Source organism: Babylonia areolata, chromosome 20 (assembly GCF_041734735.1).
Source record: "Babylonia areolata isolate BAREFJ2019XMU chromosome 20, ASM4173473v1, whole genome shotgun sequence".
NCBI classification, from domain to species: domain Eukaryota; kingdom Metazoa; phylum Mollusca; class Gastropoda; order Neogastropoda; family Buccinidae; genus Babylonia; species Babylonia areolata.
This window is the reverse complement of record NC_134895.1, coordinates 34,128,963-34,151,412: the sequence shown is the minus strand read 5'-3', so window position 1 is coordinate 34,151,412 and position 22,450 is coordinate 34,128,963. Positions and strand designations below refer to the sequence as shown.

The 22,450-nt window shown below is 40.4% G+C and overlaps 1 protein-coding gene across 1 annotated transcript; it reads left to right on the top strand.

Annotated features, from left to right (window-relative positions):
- The first annotated feature begins 250 nt into the window (after positions 1–250).
- LOC143294906 (E3 ubiquitin-protein ligase TRIM23-like) lies at positions 251–13,402 on the top strand. Its single transcript, XM_076606423.1, has 10 exons — positions 251–329; positions 1,994–2,284; positions 3,269–3,547; positions 5,296–5,478; positions 6,711–6,926; positions 7,855–7,989; positions 10,371–10,500; positions 10,947–11,057; positions 12,305–12,429; positions 13,095–13,402. The coding sequence occupies exons 1-10, from the start codon at positions 252–254 to the stop codon at positions 13,272–13,274; spliced, it is 1,728 nt and encodes a 575-aa protein (XP_076462538.1). The 5' UTR covers position 251; the 3' UTR covers positions 13,275–13,402.
- The last annotated feature ends 9,048 nt before the right edge of the window (positions 13,403–22,450 follow it).

The following is a 22,450-nucleotide window of genomic DNA, read 5'->3' as shown; positions in this document are numbered from 1 at the left end:
AATGCTTTCGCTTTATTTGCAACTGTGGACAGAATCCTAAGCCTTCCAATGCCGTTTTGTTGACTTAGTCCGCACTTCTCTTCCGCCTTCTTCAATATTGCCGTTTTAAAACAAAAACTGCATGGATAACTGCATTTATGATTTTAGTACATATAGAATTGCATTTATTAGTAACTCATGAATTATGAATCAAATTTATTCCATTTATACTTCAATTAATTCATTCACTGCTGAGGTCATAAACACGAAATATGGCGTCTGGTGGCCTTGGGTACGATGCAGTTTCAGTTTTAACACCTTTAACGCAGTGCCAGACTCAACCTGAGCATGTAAGTCCTGGCGCTTCTTTTTCTTCAATGTACCAAATGTTTTCCGCAGTGTTCCAGTTGCTTATATATGTGTATTTTTTATACACAACTATCATTCGTCTGTAGCAGAACAGTAAAACTGGATTCGTGATCTCTGAAAGGTTTTCTGTTACCGAAGTATTGTCTTACTCTCATCGGCAGATCGAGGTCACAAAGGGAGAAAATTATTGTGAAAATCTTAAAACAAATATGACAAATAGAGAACGCGACAGACCACTTAAAAGATGTAGCTTGAGGCTGAGAATGAAAAACGAATTATAGGAAAACTAACACAAATCGCCATAGAATAAGATAGATATACATTTCTTCCATTGTACCCTTTCCATTCAGTTTCGTTTCGAAGACGGATAATGATATTGCGATATATATAATTTTCATGCCTTCGTGGAGAAGACGAAATGTAGAGTGTACACAAACCAGTTTACAGATTTTTCCATTTTAGAAATGAAAAAGTACAGGGGAAGAAATGTGGAAATCCCACATTTCACTGGGTTTCTCTAACTGTTTAAGACATGTAACTGAAAGGTCACTAAATTTTCATGGACTTCAGCTGATGTTTGATAATCCAATGAAATTCAGAACAAATGGAAAAAAAAAAAAAAAAAAAAACAGGGGCTAAACCTGGCAGTCTTTACTGTGCAATGAATACAATGCCTAATATAACCCAATGTTGTATACTGGTTTAGTCCTCTTGTTTGACTAGTAGTATGCAGGATGCTGATTTTTTTCTTCATTTAATTTGCAGTTTAGTTAAATTATCTTTAAAATTTCACATTATATCTCTTTGTCAGCGAGAATGTAATGCTGATAAAGAGAGGATCAAGACAATAAGACTCTTACGCAGTCATACCATGAACAAACATCAAAATTAATACTGGCAACTTTGATCTGAGCAAAAATAGTTCACTTCATCAGCTGTTGGGCATTTAAAAACTTGTGGACTGTTACGTGACATTTATTTGTAAACCTCACAGTTTTTGTATTTGTTTTTTTCTTATTTATCTGTTTGTAACAATGATGCCCCAATAAAGCTTCAGCCACAAGTGGTCCTGGAAATGTAAAAAGGTTGAGAAAACAATCTTTAAGTGTGCACAGTACACATTTTCATTAAAATTTCCAGGTTGGTGAGGGAAAGGATATATGTGTGTGTGTGTGTGTGTGTGTGTGTGTGTGTGTGTGTTTATCTCTGTGTGTATGTGTGGGGGGGGGGGGGGGGGGACCCTGGCAGGAGAAGTAAGCAGCCAGTACCATTGAACAGTGACCAACTTTAATCTGAAGTGACTGATCTGAGGATTCTGCTGGGATATAAAAGAAAAACTGGATCCCTTGTGCAGCATGCCCTTTGTGTAGAATATTTTTAGCGAATGATATATATAGGAGTTGTGATATAATAAAATCGTATTCACATAGATAATTTGTGACAGTATAAAATAGCAAAAATCATCTTTAGGGGGAAAAAGCCATCTTTCAAAGCATGTTCCTTACAGCCCAGCAACCACAAAGGGTCCATAACAAGGATGAATACCCATTACTTCTTAATACTGCATTTTATTTTTTCAGCAGACCTCCATATTTAGAGTGTTTGAAAGTGACAATAAAATGAATCATTACGCATAAATTTGCAGATGATCTCGGAGTGCCGTGTGTGCAACGAAATCTTCCGTTTCCAAGGTGACAAGGTGCCACGCCTGCTTGTGTGTGGTCACACAGTATGTCACCAGTGCCTGACCCGCCTGCCACTCCATGGTCGAACCCTGCTTTGTCCCTTTGACCGCCAGCCCACTGAGGTGGGGGACTCTGGGGTGTGGGGGCTGAAGAAGAACTTTGCTCTTCTGGAGCTTCTGGAGAAACTGCAGAGTCCCCAGCAGGCGCCATGTCGCATCCTCTCCGACAGCATGTTGGCCCGGGAACAGAGTGTAAGGTTTTGAGGAGCCTTGAGGTTGCTATGATGGTGTGAATAATGAGACTCAGATGTCAGAATTGTCAGTATAAGGATTGAGGATGTTAGGATGGTTGTGAATGGTGCAACTCAGATGTCAGAATTGTCAGAGTGTAAGGATTGAGCCTTGAGGTTGTAATGATGGTGTGAATGGTTGGACTTCAAAGTCAGAATGTTCAGTTAGAGATCAGCAGGTTTATTGGGAAGTAGAAATTCTGGAAGGAATAGAATTCTTGGTGTAGAATTTGGGTGGGAAGAAATGTGCTTTCAATGATATCTAGTAAAATTTGATGTTATTGTCTTTTTGTTTATTCCTGTGATAAGTGTGAAGGATACTTGTTTGCAAATACATGTGTCCTTTTTTTGTTCGTTAAATATATATGTGATAAATAGGCTTGCATTGACATTAATACTATGTATGTCGTTCACAGAGTTGATTTTTATGTCTTCCATGACATGAATAGATGCAAAAGGAAATCACTGGTCTTATAATACCTAGTTATTTACATAAGGAGAGGGGTATTCAAACAGAGCAGAATGAAATGAAGATGAGATTTCTTCTTGGTTCTTTAATCTTTTAAGCGCTTTTCATTTAGGCAGAAAAAATCAAGAATAGAAAAAAAAATCATAAGAGGGAATACCAATAAAAATGCTTTTGTTTCTTGTTCCATTTTATTTCTGAACTCGGTGTTCATTTTGCCTACTTTTTCTCCTTTATCTATGTTTTTCTTTATACTGCAGTTTGTGTATTACCAATAACTGTTTCGTTCGCAAGTACTATAACAGATAAAGAGCAACCACACACAGCGTACACACATATGTGCACACACACACATGCACACACTTTCATGTAAAAATCACACACACATGCACGCGTGCGCGCAGCACTCACAGACACAAAATCACACACACATGTATGTCTCGCCCTTCCTCATATTTCCCCCATGTTTCCTGTGCACAGCTGTCCATAGTGTGTGACGAAAACGAGGTCCACATCGCTGTTCTCTACTGCACTATCTGTGATACTCACCTGTGCATCGAGTGCTCCGAGAGGTCACACTCCACACGCACTCTGGCCCGTCACAAGCGTGTGCCCATCTCGGAGAAGCCCAAGGAAAACCCCAAGTGTGTGTACCACCCCATGCACCTGGTGGAGTTTGCGTGCCTAGAGGACGAGTGCAAGAGCTCCCCTCTCATGTGCTACATCTGTAAAGACTACGGCCGCCACATGAAGCACAAAGTGGGTTCAGCTTTGTTTTTTGTGTTGGTGATGTCTTTAATGTGTATGTGTGTGGTTTATGTTTTTTACTTTTATGTATGTGTGTTGTGTGTGACTGGAGAGAAACGTAACACTTATGAAGAAGCAAAAGCTTTTTTTTTTTCTTTTTCTTTTTTCTTTTTTTTTTATGTCTGACCAAGATTTGTGTCTCTGCATGTTGGGATAGTTGGGTGTTTTTTGTGTGTTTAGAGTAATATGTATCACATGAATATGGTTTTTTCTTGTTGCCCTGTCATTTGAGTGCTGATAATGTCCACAATTTTTGTTGGTCCTTTATGACAGTATAATGATAGATAAAGATAAATCAGACTTTAAGAACATACTTTTATTGTTTTAAAAGAAAGGAAATATCTCTGTTAATGCTAGCTCCTGCCAAATCCCCCCGCCTCTACCCCCAACTTTTTTTTTCAATTATATTTTTTGGAAGGAATATGGATTTTGTAAGTTCAGCTTTTTTTCGTCATACGTAATATACATGAGCATGTACATATAAATCTAATAATAATGTAAATTCATGATATCATAAATGTTCATTACACAGTCAAAGTCTTGAATACTTTGTCATCAATTAGAAGTACAGAAAATTAGATGTTTCATTCTTGATTATTGTTTCTTGTTGGCATATTTTTATTCATTAGAGTTTAATACAAATGTGTCTCCTCTCTGAGGGAGAAAAAAATCTGCAAATGAGTTTTGGTTTGTATCTATAGATGATGTATGTGCATTGTGCAATTATATGTTGGAATTTAATGCATATGGTTATCGTTTCTTTCTTCACTCTTTTCTTAATAACTCTTACTCTTTTACAGACTATTCCCTTTTCCCAGTCTGACACTTTTTAACACTTTCTTCACATTCTTTTTCTTTCTCTCTCTCTCTCCTTTTTTTTTTTGGGGGGGGGGGGGGGGTTGTGTTTTTTTTGGTTTTTTGTTTGTTTTTTTTGTGGGGTTTTTTGTTTGTTTGTTTGGTGTTGTTGGTTGTTTTGTTGTTGTTTTGTTTTCTTTGTTTTCTAGCACCTTTATATACTTTATTCACTTTTTGAATTGTAACACTATTTAACGTTTTTTTCCATTCACATTCCAACTTTTTTTTTTTTTACACTTGTTATTTTTTATTCAAACGCTTTTTGATACTAGTTATTTATGTATTCTAACACTTTTGAATATTTGTTATTTTTGTATTCTAACACTTTTATCATATGATTTTTTTTTATTTTAGCACGTTTAATACTTGTTATTCTTGTATTCCAACACTTTTGAATATTTTATTTTATTTTTGTATTCTAACATTTTGAACATTTGTTATTTTTGTATCATAACACTTTTTACTTTTGTATTTTAACACTTTTTAACACTTGTTATTTTTCTATTATCACACTTTAATTTTAGCACTTTTTACTTTTCTATTTTTAATGCTGTGTAACACTTGTTATTTTTGTATTCTGACACGTGTTGACACCTGTTATTTTTGTATTCTGACACTTGTTAACACTTGTTATTTTTGTATTTTAACACTTGTTAACATTTGTTATTCTTGTATTTTGACACTTGTTAATTTTATAGTCTCATACTTTAATTTAGCACTTTTTTGTTTGTTTGGTTTTTTTTTAATGCTGTATAATGCTTGTTATTTTTTTTGTATTTCGACACTTGTTAACACTTGTTTTTGTATTCCAACACTTGTTAACGCTGGTCTTTTGTGATACCCAGCATGCTCTGCTGGAGACAGAGGCAGAGAATGTACGCAGCTCCATCCTGAGTGCTGTTCTCCATGTCAAGTCATTCGGGGATGAGGTGACGGAATCGGCCAGACGTCTGCACAGTGTCATTCAGCAGATAGAGGGGGGTGTCCATGTCATTCCCAGCTCCGACGGCTCAGCCACTGCACAACAGGTTAGGGGGAGGGTGGGGGAGGGGAGGGGTCCGGGGGGGGGGGGGGGGCTGCAGGGGTTATTGGGGGATGAGACAGGCCATCGAGGGTTAATTCTGCATTTGTAGTTATTGGGCACAGGCTTCTTGAGATTTAATTTTGCATGGGTTGTTGGGAATAGGCCCTTTGGGGTTAATTCTGCATGTGTTATTGGGGACAGGCCCTTGGGGGCTAATTCTGCATGGGTTGTTGAAGACAGGCCCTTAAGGGTTAATTCTGCATTTGTTATTGTGGACAGGCCTTTGAGGTTTAATTCTGCATGTGTTGTTGGAGACAGGCCCTTGAGGTTGAATTGTGTGTGCATACTTTTCCAGAGTGGAGACACTTACATTTCTACCTTACTACTTTTCTACTTTACCAGAGCACAGACTCTTGCTTATTTACAAGACAGAGTGCAGACACTATATATCATTATTTACAAAGTAATCATGAGTAAAGGAAGGATAATATAGATTAAGTGAAGACACTTACTCTTCAAGAGCGCAGACACATACGTTTCCAGTGTGCAGACTTTTACTTTTCAAGAGTGCAGACACTTTATTTTTTACCAGATAGAGTGCAGGCGCAACTTTGATTTTTGAAAGTAATCATGAATTAAAATAATAATAATAATAATAATTTTAAAAAATTTTAAAAAGGTTAATAAAGACAGAGTGAGCATACTTACATTTCCAGAGTGTAGATACTTTCTTTTCGACAAGATAAGAGTGCAGGCACAACTTTTCAAAGTAATCATGAATAAAATATAAAATTAAAAAAAAGGATAATAAAGTTCTTGTATTGATATGCACATATGTGTCCAAAATTATACCGTGTCTGTGTGAATGTATGTTTTCGGTTTATGTTTCTTACCATTTATGTATTATCACCCCACCCCACCCCCCCCACGCCCCACCCCCGCATATTCCTTGTGACCCTGGTACACCTTGTAATAAAAGCATGATCTGTTCTATTCTATTCTGTTCTGTTCTGCTTCTTGTTCTTTTTGTTCATTTGCAGGCTGCAACTCCCATGTTCACTCGTATGTACACTAGTGGGCTTTTACATGTGTGACCATTTTTACCCCGCATTGTAGGCAGCCACGCTCCGTTTTCAGAGGTTTCTATTCTGTTCTGTTCTATTCTATTCTAAAGACAGACCGAACATACAGTTTACATTTCCATGTTTCCACCTCCTCTCTCTCCCCCTCATTCAGATGCTGGGCACAGCGGAGCAGGCACGGCTGAAGATCAAGCAGTACTTCCACGACCTGCGGGAAAACTTGAACCGGCAGGAGATCGCGGCGCTGGCAGCGGTGGACACCCACATCCGGGAGAAGCTGTGCATGCTGCGCCAACAGCAGGAGGACATGGCCATCCTGGTCTCCCAGATCCAGGCCGTCATCCAGCAGTGCGAGGCCACCCTGCAGCAGGTGGGTGGGGGGTGGGTGGAGGGGCAGGGAGGTGGGTTGACAGGTGTCCATAGTGGTTGACAGGTGTCTGTGGGGTTGACAGGTGTCTGTAGGGGTTGACAGGTGTCTGTGGGGGTTGACAGGTGTCTGTAGGGGTTGACAGGTGTCTGTGGGGGTTGGCAGGTGTCTGTAGGAGGTTGACAGGTGTCTGTGGGGGTTGGCAGGTGTCTGTAGGAGGTTGACAGGTGTCTGTAGTGGTTGACAGGTGTCTGTAGTGGTTGACAGGTGTTTGTGGTGGTTGACAGATGTCTGTGGTGGTGTGGTCATTCATTCAACATCAGTGGGTTTGTTTTTTTCTATGTTTGTATTCCTAAATTCTGGGACCTATTCTGACGAACGCAACACAACAGAATACAGCCTGTGTGACACATGACGATAACCAAACTAAGCTGCTGGTTAAAGTCGAGGTGAGCCACCAGATGGACAATACAACAACACAACACAAAACAGTACAATAGATGCAACACAATACAGTACAATACAGTGCAATCCAATATAACACGATAAGCAACAAAACAATACAATACATGCAACACAGTACAATACAAAACAATGCAACCTGCCAAAGCTGAGCTGAGCCACTTACTGGAAAACACAACACAACACAAAACAGCCTATGTGACACAGGATGACACAAAGGTGTTACTGGCCTCAACACAACACAACACAACACAACACAACACCACACCACACCACACCACACCACACCACACCTTACCATACCATACCATACCATACCATACCATACCATACCATACCATTTAACACAACACCACACCACACCATAGCATACCATACAACACCATACCATACCATACCATACAGTTTGATACAATACAGTGCACTACAACACAGCACAACACAACACATCACAATCTGTGTGATGCAGGACGACACCAAGGTGTTGTTGGCCAAGGCTGAGGTGAGCCACCTGCTCGACACAGTGCAGAAACAGCAGCAGCAGTTCATCGACCTGCCGGACCAGCTGGCCATGGAACCCACCATCCCCATCACCTTCACCAAGGTGCGTTGCTGGTCTGATATGATATTCTTCTTTTTCTTCTTCTTCTTTGTTCTTGGGCTGCAACTCCTGCGTTCACTCATATGTACACGAACGAGCAGGCTTTGACGTGTATGACAGTTTTACCCCACCATGTAGGCAGCCATACTCTGTTTTTGGGGGTGTGCATGCTTGGTATGTTCTTGTTTCCATAACCCACTGAACGCTGACATGGATTACAGGATCTTTGACGTGCGTATTTGATCTTCTGCTTGCGTATGCACACGAAGGGGGTTCAGGCACTAAGCAGGTCTGCACATATGTTGACCTGGGAGATCGGAAAAATCTCCACCCTTTGCCCACCAAGCACCAAAACAAAGTCAGTATCAAGTTTGAAAGAGGGAAGAATATCCCCTAAACAAAGTTGATATTAATTTTGAAAGAATAAGGATAGCCCCAAAACAAAGTCAGTATTAATTTTGAAAGAAGCTTTTGGATCAGTCAGTGGTAATATTATGAATAAATTTAAAGTTAGATTTGTTTGTAAAAATGCAAATGCTGTGGTTTTTAGTATTCTATAAATCTTATGTTTTAGTAAATTGAAAGATTTCTTGGAAGTTTTAGAATTGAAAGGAATGTGTCACCAAGGAGATTTGTGGTGTTGTTTTGATGCGGTGTATTTTGGGGCGTGAGGGGTCTTTTCAGTGGAAGAGTTGATTCTGGCTTTCACTTCTTGGTGTGCTTTCGAGGCATGGCAGATATGGACATTTAAATTTGGGTGTTTGACTATCCGGTCACAGAAGTGAATATGATTTTTTTTATTTCATTAGACAGTTCTGATATAGCCCTGTGCTGTTGGCTGGACTAAAAGTAACATTGTCAATGTCAGTACATGTTTCATTCTGTAGATTTGTAAAATGGAAGGGATGGTGGTGGTGGTGGTGGTTCTGGTCTCGTCTGGCTTTGGTCTCAGGACAAGGGAAAGCAAATGTTGCTGGTCACAGTGGCTGGCCCACAAGGAGATTACAACTGAGTTGCTTCCCTTGTGCCAGTTTAAGTGTTGTCCCTTGTGCCAGTTTAAGTGCTGCTGACAAGACTTGTCAGTGAAGGGCTTAGTGATGCCTGAGATATGATTGAGGTTACAGGTCAGGACATCGGTCACGATTTTTTTTTTTTTTTTTTTAATTCCTTTCTCTTGGGATTGAACTACTTTTTTTTTTCCATTAAAATCATTTACACAGCACCAAAAGCAGAGATTTTGTACTTCAAATTGAGATTCATGCCACACTGATCTCATTTCATCAGTGTTCACCAGTCGAGGGGTTAAAACAGCTATGCAGTCTTCTCACATGGTGCATGCTTTTGCATCATCCTGCAGCAGTCTTGCAAGAGATGGCCTCAGTTAAAAGGACTCTCTTCTTTTGCCCCCACACAGACATTTCAACATCATTTCGGCTTCTTCTTTACTTGTGATTGGCCCTTGTTGAATGGCATTCTTGTGGTGTTGGGTCTGCACAGAATGGTCATGCTGCTACTTGGCTCCTGACTTCACAGCTGCCTTGTGTCAACAGAGGCAGTAGTCTGGTTGTGGTGTTTTCAGACCACACTGTTGGTTCTGTCCATCTGCTCCTGATTCTTTTCTGTTCTCCTCATTCTTCATTATATTATACAGGCACCTTGGCAGAGTTGGTTTGGCATTGCACTTCTGATCCAGTGTTCATGAAGGTTCAGGGTTCGAGCCCCTGTTTCTGCATGGTGTTGTTTCCTTGGGGAAAGACACTTTACTCCTATTTTTCCTTAATCCACACACAAGTGTGAATGGGTACCTGACTTCATTTTGGGAAGGTTAAAACAGCTAAGAGAGAGGAATGGACCCAGCCTTCGTATGCCAAGCCCTAGACACAGTGGATATGAATCCACTGCCCCCATGGCTGCAAAAGGCTGTGGGATCTTTAACCTGAACCATTCTTCATTACAGGCTTTGCCTCTCATGTGTGCAGGGTTGCTTCTTGTCAGGATCTCTTGTGTTGGTTTTTCCTTGGAACTGGAACCAAGGAAATCAGTTGTGAGCACAGGTTTATTGCAGAAGGACCAGTCCAGGCCTTACAGAGACAACCGGGATACTAAAACTGTGCAAGCAGTGTCTTGAACCAAAGAAAATCCATGAGAGTGTGTGTGTGTGTGCATTTGTTTATCTTTCTTTCAGGCTGTGTGTCTGAGTACCCTTATGCACACACACATTTGTGTTTTGTTAATATGTTTACATATGTGCAGACGTTTATGGGAATATATGTATAAGGGAATAAATTTGCATTGTGTGCATGAGTACGTGTGTGTGTGTGGGTGTGTGTGTGTCTGTGTGTATGTCTGTGTGTGTGTGTTTGTGAAACCACATTTGTTTACAGGACAACCGTGTGCACATCGGCCCCAAGATAGAGATGCGTGTGGTGACTCTTGGGCTGGATGGAGCCGGCAAAACAAGCATTCTCTTTAAACTTAAACAGAATGAGTTTGTTAACACCATACCCACCATCGGTCAGTATTTTGATGTGATTTCTTTCTTTCCCACCCCCCCTCCCCTATTTTCTGTGTTGAACAATCAGAAATAGTAATGACAGATATAATCATAGTGCTGTCAGTGCTTTCATATGGTGTACTTTGTTTTGTTGTTGCTTTTTTTTTTTTTTTTTTTTTTTTTTTTTTTTTTTTTTTTTGCATAAGGCATTTTCATTTAGACAAGAAAAGTAACACATAATTTCCGTTATAACTTTATAATAAATCAGTATATGTCTAAAATTAGAGTCAAGTGGATCTGTGTGTGTATATTCACATGCATGTATATGAGAAAGAGTGTGTGTGTGTGTGTTTAGGGGCAGGGGGGAGAGTGTGTGTGCTTGGTTTTTCATGGGATATGAGGAGGGGGATGTTGTTTTAAGCTGCAGTATTCTTATGACATTTTTGTTTTGTTTTCTTTTGTGTAGGGTTCAATGTTGAAACAGTGGAGTACAAAAATTTCAAGTTTACTATTTGGGATGTTGGAGGCCAACACAAAATTCGTCCACTGTGGAAACACTACTACTTCAACACACAAGGTATGTGACAGGGGAGAACAAAATTGATGAGTAAGAAATAGCTGCTGATTTTCTTCTTGTACATAGCAGCTCTAATATTCATTTTCATTTTGAGGTTTTTTTTAGCTGTGGCCAAACATTGTTTGCAGATTTAAGCCAGTTATCGGCTAGTGTGCTTGAGAAATGATGTCTTAAAAGTGTTATGATTTTTAAGCCAGTTACAGGTCAGTTTGACTAAAAAAAAAAAATATCTGAGAAATAATACATGATTTTTTAAAAGCCAATTATCGGCCAGTTTGATTGAGAAATGATGTATGATATGCTTTGCTGTAAATGCCATGCAGATGCAGGTGTTGCAGTTGGCATATGATGGCAGTTTCATGAGTTTGATAAAGTCCTGGCAAAGCGATTGAATTTCAAACAGCATCCTGTGCCTGTGCGACAATTATGCCTGTGTGGAGCTAAACTCAAACTCTGTGCAGTGTGTAGAGCTATAGATATGAGATGCTTTGCTCAAACCTGAAAGCCATTTGCGTGTATGCCCTCCATGGTCAGCTTCAGATCCACTCTGTTTCTGCATTCTCAGACAGCCAGCTGCCACTCTTTCTCTGTCATTGACTTGAAATGAGCTCTCTTTCACTTTGTTAAACCCCTGCACTCAGCTCTTTCAAGTCTGGCCTTAAAACCATTTTTCCAAAATAGCCCCCTTCCACCTCCTTATTCTTGGTTGACAGTTTCTGCAGCTTTCTATTTTTATATGATTTGCAAGTTTTATCTTTCATTTCTCAGAATAAGAGCTAAGCTTGTGAATGAATGACTAGTGCCTTAGCACATTGATTTGTCTCTGCACAAGATTCAGCACTACATAAATACTTACTGTTATGCTTCTCTTTGAGTTCAACGCTCAACTTATATCAGGGATTGACAAAAGCTTATAGTTGGGCCAACAGCAAAGTGAGAGCTGTATGATCAATGCTTTCTCCACTGCAGTGGGAATTCATTTACAGCTGAGTCTTTTGTGAAGGACTACAACTCTTAAACTTGGATGCAGGGTTGTACTGACTCATAGTGCTTTTGCCTTGGGGATCATCTTAGTGCTGACTGTCTTTAAGCACCCTTGGCTGAGAGAGCAGGGATGTGAATTGGGCAAGACACTCTCCACCATAATCAAATTGTGACCCAGATAGTCAGAACAGCAGATGCCAACTTTGATGTTATGATGGTCCTAGCTGGACACAACTGATTCTCATACATAGATGTGCTTGCAGCGGTGATCTTTGTGCTGGACACTAGCAACAGAGAGCGAGTGACGGAAGCCCAGAACGAGCTGGTCAAGCTGGTGCAGGAGAAGGAGCTGAAGGAGGCCTCCCTCCTCATCTTCGCCAACAAACAGGTGAGCCCCAGGCCTGTGACACAGGCTAGCAGGGTATGTCAGTAATCCTTCCCGTTCAACTACATTTCCACCTGATCATCGCCAACAAACAGGTGAGCAGTAGGCTGTATGGCACAGGTAGAAGGGTATGTCAGGAATCTTTCCTGTTCAGCTAGATTTCCACCCGATTGTTGCCATCAAACAGGTGTGCACCAGGCCTGTAGCATAGGGTATACTTGTCAGTAATCCTTCCTGTTCAACTAGATTTCCACCCGATTGTTGCCAAAAAACAGGTGAGCACCAGGTCTGTCACACAGGGTATACTTGTCAATAATCCTTCCTGTTCAACTGGCTTTCCACCTGATCATTGCCAACAAATAGGTGAGCAACATGCCCTGTGGCTCAGGTAGAAGGGTATGTCAGTGATCTTTCAAGCAATGTGTTGAAAAAGAACCCATGGCAACAGAAGTGTTGCCTTCTGGCAAAATTCCACAGAAGAAATCCACTCTGATAAGTACACAAATAATGCATACACATGCACTCAAGGCCTGACTAAACATGCTGGGTTATGCAGCTGGTCAGGCATCTGCCTAACACATGTGGTGTAGCATATGATATATGGATTTGCCCAAATGTAATGATGCCTCCTTGAGAAACTGAACCTGACTCTGTGCCGTTCCTGACAGGACATGGAAGACCACGCCAGCATAGAGGAGATGACGGAGCAGCTGGGACTGCTGAAGATGTGCTGCAACCGAAGCTGGCACCTGCAGGGCTGCAGTGCCAAGACCGGGGAGGGGCTGGCTGATGGACTGGAGTGGCTCTCTCGCCAGATGGTCGCTGCTGGAGCTCCAGAATTAGCTTAGGGCGTGTTGTGTAGGCTGGACATGGAAAGGGTCAAGGGTATTTTGGCTTAGGGCGTGTTGTGTAGGCTGGACATGGAAAGGGTCAAGGGTATTGTGGCTTGGGGTGTGTTGTGTAAGCTGGACATGGAAAGGGTTAAGGGTATTGTGGGGTGTGTTGTGTAAGCTAGGCATGGAAAGGGTTGCACTTACAGGTATTGTAGCTTGGGGTGTGTTGTGTAAGCTGGGCATGGAAAGGGTTAAGGGTATTGTAGCTTGGGGTGTGTTGTGTAAGCTGGGCATGGAAAGGGTTAAGGGTATTGTAGCTTGGGGTGTGTTGTGTAAGCTGGGCATGGAAAGGGTTAATGGTATTGTAGCTTGGGGTGTGTTGTGGCAGCTGGACATGGAAAGGGTTAATGGTATTGTAGCTTGGGGTTTGTTGTGGCAGCTGGACATGGAAAGGGTTAATGGTATTGTAGCTTGGGGTGTGTTGTGGCAGCTGGACATGGAAAGGGTTACAGGTATTATAGCTTGGGGTGTGTTGTGGCAGCTGGACATGGAAAGGGTTAATGGTATTGTAGCTTGGGGTTTGTTGTGGCAGCTGGACATGGAAAGGGTTACAGGTATTGTAGCTTGGGGTGTGTTGTGTAAGCTGGGCATGGAAAGGGTTGCACTTACAGGTATTATAGCTTGGGGTGTGTTGTGTAAGCTGGGCATGGAAAGGGTTAATGGTATTGTAGCTTGGGGTGTGTTGTGTAAGCTGGGCATGGAAAGGGTTAATGGTATTGTAGCTTGGGGTGTGTTGTGTAAGCTGGGCATGGAAAGGGTTAATGGTATTGTAGCTTGGGGTGTGTTGTGTAAGCTGGGCATGGAAATGGTTAATGGTATTGTAGCTTGGGGTGTGTTGTGGCAGCTGGACATGGAAAGGGTTAATGGTATTGTAGCTTGGGGTTTGTTGTGGCAGCTGGACATGGAAAGGGTTACAGGTATTGTAGCTTGGGGTGTGTTGTGTAAGCTGGGCATGGAAAGGGTTGCACTTACAGGTATTATAGCTTGGGGTGTGTTGTGTAAGCTGGGCATGGAAAGGGTTACAGGTATTGTAGCTTAGGGTGTGTTGTGTAAGCTGGGCATGGAAAGGGTTACAGGTATTGTAGCTTGGGGTGTGTTGTGAAAGCTGGACATGGAAAGGGTTACAGGTATTGTAGCTTGGGGTGTGTTGTGTAAGCTGGGCATGGAAAGGGTTACAGGTATTGTATCTTGGGGTGTGTTGTGGCAGCTGGACATGGAAAGGGTTACAGGTATTATAGCTTGGGGTGTGTTGTGTAAGCTGGGCATGGAAAGGGTTAATGGTATTGTAGCTTGGGGTGTGTTGTGTAAGCTGGGCATGGAAAGGGTTACAGGTATTGTAGCTTGGGGTGTGTTGTGTAAGCTGGGCATGGAAAGGGTTAAGGGTATTGTAGCTTGGGGTGTGTTGTGTAAGCTGGGCATGGAAATGGTTAATGGTATTGTAGCTTGGGGTATGTTGTGGCAGCTGGACATGGAAAGGGTTAATGGTATTGTAGCTTGGGGTGTGTTGTGGCAGCTGGACATGGAAAGGGTTACAGGTATTATAGCTTGGGGTGTGTTGTGTAAGCTGGGCATGGAAATGGTTAATGATATTGTAGCTTGGGGTATGTTGTGGCAGCTGGACATGGAAAGGGTTAATGGTATTGTAGCTTGGGGTGTGTTGTGGCAGCTGGACATGGAAAGGGTTACAGGTATTATAGCTTGGGGTGTGTTGTGGCAGCTGGACATGGAAAGGGTTAATGGTATTGTAGCTTGGGGTTTGTTGTGGCAGCTGGACATGGAAAGGGTTACAGGTATTGTAGCTTGGGGTGTGTTGTGTAAGCTGGGCATGGAAAGGGTTGCACTTACAGGTATTATAGCTTGGGGTGTGTTGTGTAAGCTGGGCATGGAAAGGGTTACAGGTATTGTAGCTTAGGGTGTGTTGTGTAAGCTGGGCATGGAAAGGGTTACAGGTATTGTAGCTTGGGATGTGTTGTGTAAGCTGGACATGGAAAGGGTTAATGGTATTGTAGCTTGGGGTGTGTTGTGTAAGCTGGGCATGGAAAGGGTTACAGGTATTGTAGCTTGGGGTGTGTTGTGTAAGCTGGACATGGAAAGGGTTGCACTTACAGGTATTGTAGCTTGGGGTGTGTTGTGTAAGCTGGACATGGAAAGGGTTACAGGTATTGTAGCTTGGGGTGTGTTGTGTAAGTTGGACATGGAAAGAGTCGAGGGTATTGATCAAACATTCACGTTAATGCTTGACACAAACCTAGGGTGGGCTCCCAAGGTCTGACCAGTGTTCTTGACCAGTGCACCTGCTGCGCCTCTTCTTTTTTTCTTTTTCTTTTTTTTTCTTTTTTTCTTTTTCTCTTTTGTTTGAGCGGCTCTGGTGTAACATATATATGGATAAGTCCACATGCTTTGGCACCTCCTTGAAACTGAAACTGATCAAACAAATGCAGTGTCACAAAGGCAGGTTTCAAGAGTTCCTTTTTGTTGTTGTTGTTGTATTATTTCATTTCAAATACTGTACCACTTTTGTGTCAGGTTTTTGTTAAAAGAAATATTTGGATTCATCCTGGTGTCTTTCAGTCAGTAAGGTTTCATTTGGTTTGGGAGATTTTGTTTTGTTTTGTTTTTTGTTGTTGTTTCTTTTTTTTTGTTTGGTGCTTTTTTTTTTTTTAATTGCTTTTCTTTTGTTCTGTATTGATGTGCGTTTCCTTAGTGAGGCTGGATGGTTGGTTTGATTGTTCAGAGATGAATCTTTCTCATGTATAATTGGCTGCCAGTACGGTCTGTACTTTTTCAGTGTTAAACAGATGTGACCCACCCAGTTTTGATTTAGGTTTTTGTCACACTGTCACTGAAACTATCTTGTGCTTAGAGAACTGTGAGGGGAAACAACTCCTGATCTTTGCCTGCATGAACTTAAGCAGACTATATAACTCTCTCTCTCTCTCTCTCTCTCTCTCTCTGTCCCTCTCTCTGTGCTCTCTCTTCCATCTTTTTTTTTTTCCAATATTGAATCAAGGATAGACAATTTTTTTTATTGGTAGCTGCTGTTTGTACCTGAGTGTACAAAAGACCACTGTTCAGTGGCCAGCATTTTGAGACAACACCCTTCCTCTCCCCCCCTCCCCCCCTGCCCCTCCCCTTCCCACCCATCACCTCCACCCTACTACCTAATCTCTCCCACTTGGACAAATCCATTGCAGGGAAGCAAAACCCTTTTGGGACTGCTTTCAGAAATGGTTTTCCTCTTTTGTGGTGTCATGCAATTCTGACTCTGTCTGTCTCTCTCTCAGTGAAAAAGAGCATTGTTTGCTTATTCTGTTACCCTCAGAAATGAAATTTGTTCATTCATTCCCTCTCTCTCTCATTTCTTTCTCTCTCTCCCTCACTTTTTTTCTCTGTATGAAAAGAAAGTATTGTTTGCTTATTCTGCTACCCTCAAAAATGAAATTTAATTTGTTCATTCATTCTTTCTGTCTCTGACTCTCTCTCTCTGTCTCCCTCCCGTATCTCATTCCGTGACTGTTATACTGTTCAGGAAAACTTAAGTATCATGGGTGCACACACACACACACACACACACACACACACACACTACAATACACTTTTTTGTTATTCAGAAAATATCTTTGTGGCTGTTTTACCATGTGACTCGTACAGATATTTTGAATTGTTGTATATAGATATGTGTATGTATGTATCCACAGTCTTTGAAGAATATGCTCTACGAGCATATTGGATGGTGCTGGCATTATTTATTGCGTTGTTTTTCCACTTTGATTTTGTCTGCTTTGGAATGAGCTTATCACAATTTAGTTGATGACATTGCACATGCCTCTGTCTAGATGTCTGAATATTTGTGGTGTGTTGTGTATGTCCAGCCATGTGTATCAGGGACTATTTTTTACTCTCTGGATAATATGGTTGAAGAAATAATCAAATGTTTATATTTATACATTATTTTTTACTAAGCAGCTTCTGTTAATTAGCTCTAAACTTTCTTTTTTCTTTTTCTTTTTTTCATAACGTCGTACAAAAATAATTGAACATGAAACAAAAAACTGAACTGATCCAGTTCTTAGAGAAATTCACACATACACACTGTTAATTTCCTCACAAGTAATGAGTACACCAGTGAAGTTCTGAAATTGGTAAAGTTTGGTGTTTTGCTCAGCACAAGTAAAAGATACAGTTAACAATATAATAGGCACATTGCATGTATATCATAATACATTTCCATGTTGTATCCATTTTGTACTTGATATTGAGAAAATGTAAAATATGGCCAGCTAATATTCATTTTGCACCTTTATGTATAGAAATGAAGTATTTAGCAAGGAAGATGATAAGATCTGAAGCCATGTCTGTTGCACTGTTTTATGAAAACCAAACAGGATCATTTCTTTATTTACTTTAGAATCATATATATCAGGTTGATGTGTATCGTAGCATTCCAAAAGCATAGCACAATACCCTGATCACAAAACAAATGAACAGTTTTCTCCATTTATGAATCACCCCCCCAAAACAACACATTTTTCGTCATTAGAAAAACTCTTTCAGTGTTGTTTCTGTTGGTAGTGTTATGAACAAGCCTAATTTGGAAGCATTCTATTTCCTGTGTTCAGTGTATCGTATAAAAGACAGTTGTCTAAGTGTTCATTGCATCTAGGACAGCATGTGGGTACCTGTTTGTTGACAGTCAGAATGTCTTAAAAAACCCTGTTTCCCATTTGATCAAAGAAGACCATGTCGAGTGATTTTCTATTCTCTTTTGTTCCGTTAGAACGCACTGTAATGCATTGTTTCTGTTTTGTTGGGTTTTTTTTAAACAGCCTATACATGTCCATTATAAACAGGACAATTTGTCTTCATGTTATGTTTCAATCTGAATTCTTCAACAGTGAGAAAAGTGCCATTGTAATGCAGAAATGATGTTCACTACCTTTGCCGTTATCGGTCCTATGTTTACACATTTTTGAAAGTTTCATTACCAGCTTTTTTCCACCCAGTATTTCTGAGACTACTTGACAAGGCTGTGCTATGTGCTTCCTTTTGTAATATATTCTGGCACCAAACACACCTGCATTGTGGGTCAGGAAATTTGAGCAGCACTCCCAAAGACACATCCATGAAGTGGATGGGCCTCATATCTTTGCTGTCAGTGTTCCCATTTCAGCACATAACACTCCGCTCTGGGTAGGAGCCAGACATGGTTGGAAAAAAAACCCCACCTCAGATGGGGCTTGAACTCGAGTCCTCCAATACAGCAGTCTGCAATGCTAATCACATCGCTGTGGTGGGTAGTAGCTTTTATACTTTCATGGTATGAAATATAACGTTCCTCTATGAGATGTTCAAAGGGGTTCCATAGCTGAGTGCTTTTTCCTATTTAAATCCGGCAAGTTAAAGTTAAAGACACTTCTGTAATATTCACAAAGCATTATGAACCTGCATGTACAGTGTGCTTGAGATAGCACATCACATATTTATTGATGTTTGTTGATTCTGGTTTGTGCAACAAGCGATGGGTTATGCATACATTCGGAGGAGTTCTGTGATTCTGTATGTTTTTATTACAGCCATACGTATTGACATGTGTATTGAAAGAATAGAAACTGGAAAAGAAAAAAAAAGGAAGCAGAATATGTGTCAATACGATGATGTAAATATGAGTTTGTGTTGACATGTGTGTATATATTTATTCATGCACAGTGCGTGTGTGTATATTGGTCAAGATGAACACAGTTGTTTTCATGGTAGTTCTGCATGTGTGTCTGTGTGTGTGTGTGTGTTTGTCTGTGTGTGTGTTTCTGTGTGTGTGTGTGTTTAATGTTTCCTTGGATTCATGGCCATATTGTGTGTGAAGAATCACTTCAAACATTGCAATGGAGTCTTACTCACTACAGTATATGGCATCAACAGCCAGCTGTATTTCACTCATTTTTCTCTTGTGATGGGGGGAAAAAAACATTTAAAAGGGTGCTGCTTTTGGCTTTCAGATGTCTGAAAGGTTGCTTCAGTTTCTTGTGTATATTGTTATATATTGTATTGGAGTTTAGTTGTTCCTGCTGTTGTTGTTGTTGTTTTATGGGTTGACATGTCTAGTTTATGCGAGTCACTTACCCTGCTGCAAGTCCTCCCCTTCCTCTTCCCCCATCCCTCCTCTACCAGCCCATCCTCCACCCCACCCCACCCCCAAGAAAATAGACAGGAAGGCAGAGGAAATGGATTGGAAGAATTACTTCATCAAGAAACTTGTGCAAAAAAAAAAGTTTGTTTTTTTGGTGGGGGGGGGGGGGGGCCCTTGGTGGGGGTTCATTGTTGGCTTTGCTTTGCTGTAATGTGTTCTTGATGGGTGACCAGTCCCTCTGATTGTCAGCTTTTTTTCAGAAGTAAGGATATATCGTGATGTTTGTTTTTGTTTTTTTTTCTTGCAGGGAAGTTTTTCTTTGGGAAGTCTGGACAAAATGAGAGAAGAGTTTCCAGGGCTGGAAAAGTCTTGGTGTGATATGTTTTTGCCCTTCAGGATCTTGGATTCTGAGTACAACCCTTGACCAGTACCATTCAATGAAGAGCTTAATGCATCAACCAAAAAAAAGGGGGTGGGGGGGCTTGGGGGGGGGGGCAAATGATTGAAAAGCAAAAATTGATGGAAATTGAACATTCATACTAACATATTCGCCGATATCTTTTTTCAGCTGTGGGTTTTGGTGGTGTTTTTTGTTGTTGTTGTTTTTTTTTGGGGGGTGGGGGGGGGTCTTTGTTTGTTTGTTTTGGGTTTTTTTTTGTTCAATTGAGGTTTGTTTTGGGGATATATTACAAACAAACAAAAATTAATTTGGCTTGGAAAAATATGGGGTTTTGATGTCAAAAATGTATAGAATTTGTATGGGATTTTGGTTTGGTAAAAAGTGTGGAATTTTGTTTGGATTTTGGTCTGGTAAAAAGTACAGAATCTTGTAGGGGAATTTGGCCTGGAAAAAATATAGAATTTTGTTTGAGATTTTGGTTTGGTAAAAAGTGTGGAATTTTGTTTGGTCAGATCTGTGGGAACCCTGTTTTTAGTGAGGGCAATGAATTCTGTCCAAATGAAGCAGATTTTAAACCTGTTTCCTTTTGGAAAAAAAAAAAAAAAAAAAAAAGATATGATAGTGGTAGAATCACATGTGTGTTGCTGTCTTACATCTGTCAATGGGTATTTTTCTGTGCTGTTTGAAATGATTGACTGGTGTGTAGCTATAGGGACGACCTTGTTCGTGACTTTGGTTCAAGGTCAGAAAACACTTGTGGTGAGTTGAACTGAGGACAGAAATAGTAAGCCTGGTGAAGGAATTTCAGATAAAATGATGGTACAAAGTGAACATTAATTTTAGCTAGAAGTGTGTGGTGTTAGTGTAATAACTTCAGTCTCTCTCCATCCCTGTCTCACCGGTCACGGTTAATGTAATGAAGAGTAAGTTTGGTCACTGGAAATTCCTGCTTGCTGTCAAGGACGAGTTCCACACTATGATATAAACTTTAGTTCCTATTTATTGACTGTAATCAGTTTAATTCACACACAAATTCTGTCAGTAAAAGAATGGAAACAGATAAAAACACCATTTTGTTTAAAGCAAAGATCTTGATAGGTGTGACAGATGCACAATTCGTTTACTGATTCTATATTATAAAACAAAAGCTTTACTGCCTTTCAGTAACGAGATCCGCGCTCATAACAGTTTTTATTTCACCACACTCTGCTTTGCAAGACATTCATGCCTCCTCGTCTTTACAGTTTTCGGGTATCCTGATATGTTCATGTATGTTCAGGCTGCGTTTTTATGAATCCCAGACCAATCTACAAAACACAAACTCAAATTGTCCATTAATCAGGAAAAAGTGCCTTTAGCTGCATGCAAGGCATGAAAACAAATTGGAAAAAAAAGGAAAATAAACTATTGTCCATCCACTTTCCTTCCCACCTCCACACTGTCTCCCAGCCATTTTTTAGAACCCACACTTGTCCCACTGGAGTGGCTAAGTGTGCTTGTGCCAGTGCACATCATGTCCACATTTATTTAAAACCCTACATACTCAGTTTCTCCATCTTCAGTTTGCATTGAATATACGCGCTTTTGCCATGTCTGTTTTGCACATAAAATAAATACTTGGGATTTTTCTGTTGTTCATTTACTAGGGTTTTTGTTTCGTCACATTGATTGAAGCGGTGTTCGGTTTGCTTAAAACAGAGTTGCTTTTCAGTTTCTTTGCTTAGTAGTGTAATTGTAAGGCAAAGCAAACCAGTACATGGGAGAAAAGGCAGATGAGTTTGGTTATGTGAGGTAGTTTTTGTGTTGTTAGATTTATCAGCCCCTGTTTTTGTTGACTATTGTTGTTTCATGCATGTACATAAGCTGTGTGAATCTCAGCATTGATCTAGAATTGTCTGTCTGGATTGTTCATGTAGTAAACAAGTGTGTGTGAGAGCATGTGCATGTGTCAGTAGTACATTTGAAGTACCAACTTTTTTTTTCCCCTTTTTTTTTCTTTTCATTCTTTCTTCTTTTTTTTCTTCTTTTTTTTTTTAAGAATTTCAAGAAAAATCTACAATAAATTTGGCATAATAATTGACTTGGACAAGGCATATCATGTCTTGAACGAGTGCAACTTTCAGGATTTTTAAGAATATTTTTTATCAGAATATCGTAATTGTTTCGGAAGCCTTTATGAAATTTTTGGTCACAAGTTTGCATGGAGCAAAGCCTAGCCCCAGACCCAATCTGAGTGAATTTCTTTTTCAGTGGGTATTTATTATACCTAAAGTTTGGCTTATACGTTTTGATGATGTTCAAGCGAAATTCTGGAAAATAATCCCCATTCTCATAAGAAATGGGAATGGGTGGGGGGGGTTTTCTTTTGTATTTGAACGAAAATGTTAATTGTCACAGGTATGATACAAGTGTATGACAGGTAATGCATTGAGATATTCCAGAGCCTTACTGAATAATGCATGATCATAATGAATGACTATTTTATAGGGAAATCAAACAACTCAGTAGGAAGTCAAACATTGAATAGGAATGTTTTTTGGATGTGATTGTTTCCAGATTTGGTTTCAGTCTGGTGCTTGGCGAAGCATGGCGTTTAATCTGAGTTTG

What these genes read in the sequence shown, in the direction of transcription:
- LOC143294906 (XM_076606423.1), top strand. Translation starts at nt 252, where the DNA reads ATGGCGTCTGGTGGCCTTGGGTACGATGCAGTTTCAGTTTTAACACCT. An exon ending in TGTTGGCCCGGGAACAGAGT is followed by an intron (nt 2,285 to 3,268) that starts GTAAGGTTTTGA and finishes TCCTGTGCACAG; the next exon opens with CTGTCCATAGTGTGTGACGA. An exon ending in GCGAGGCCACCCTGCAGCAG is followed by an intron (nt 6,927 to 7,854) that starts GTGGGTGGGGGG and finishes TGTGTGATGCAG; the next exon opens with GACGACACCAAGGTGTTGTT.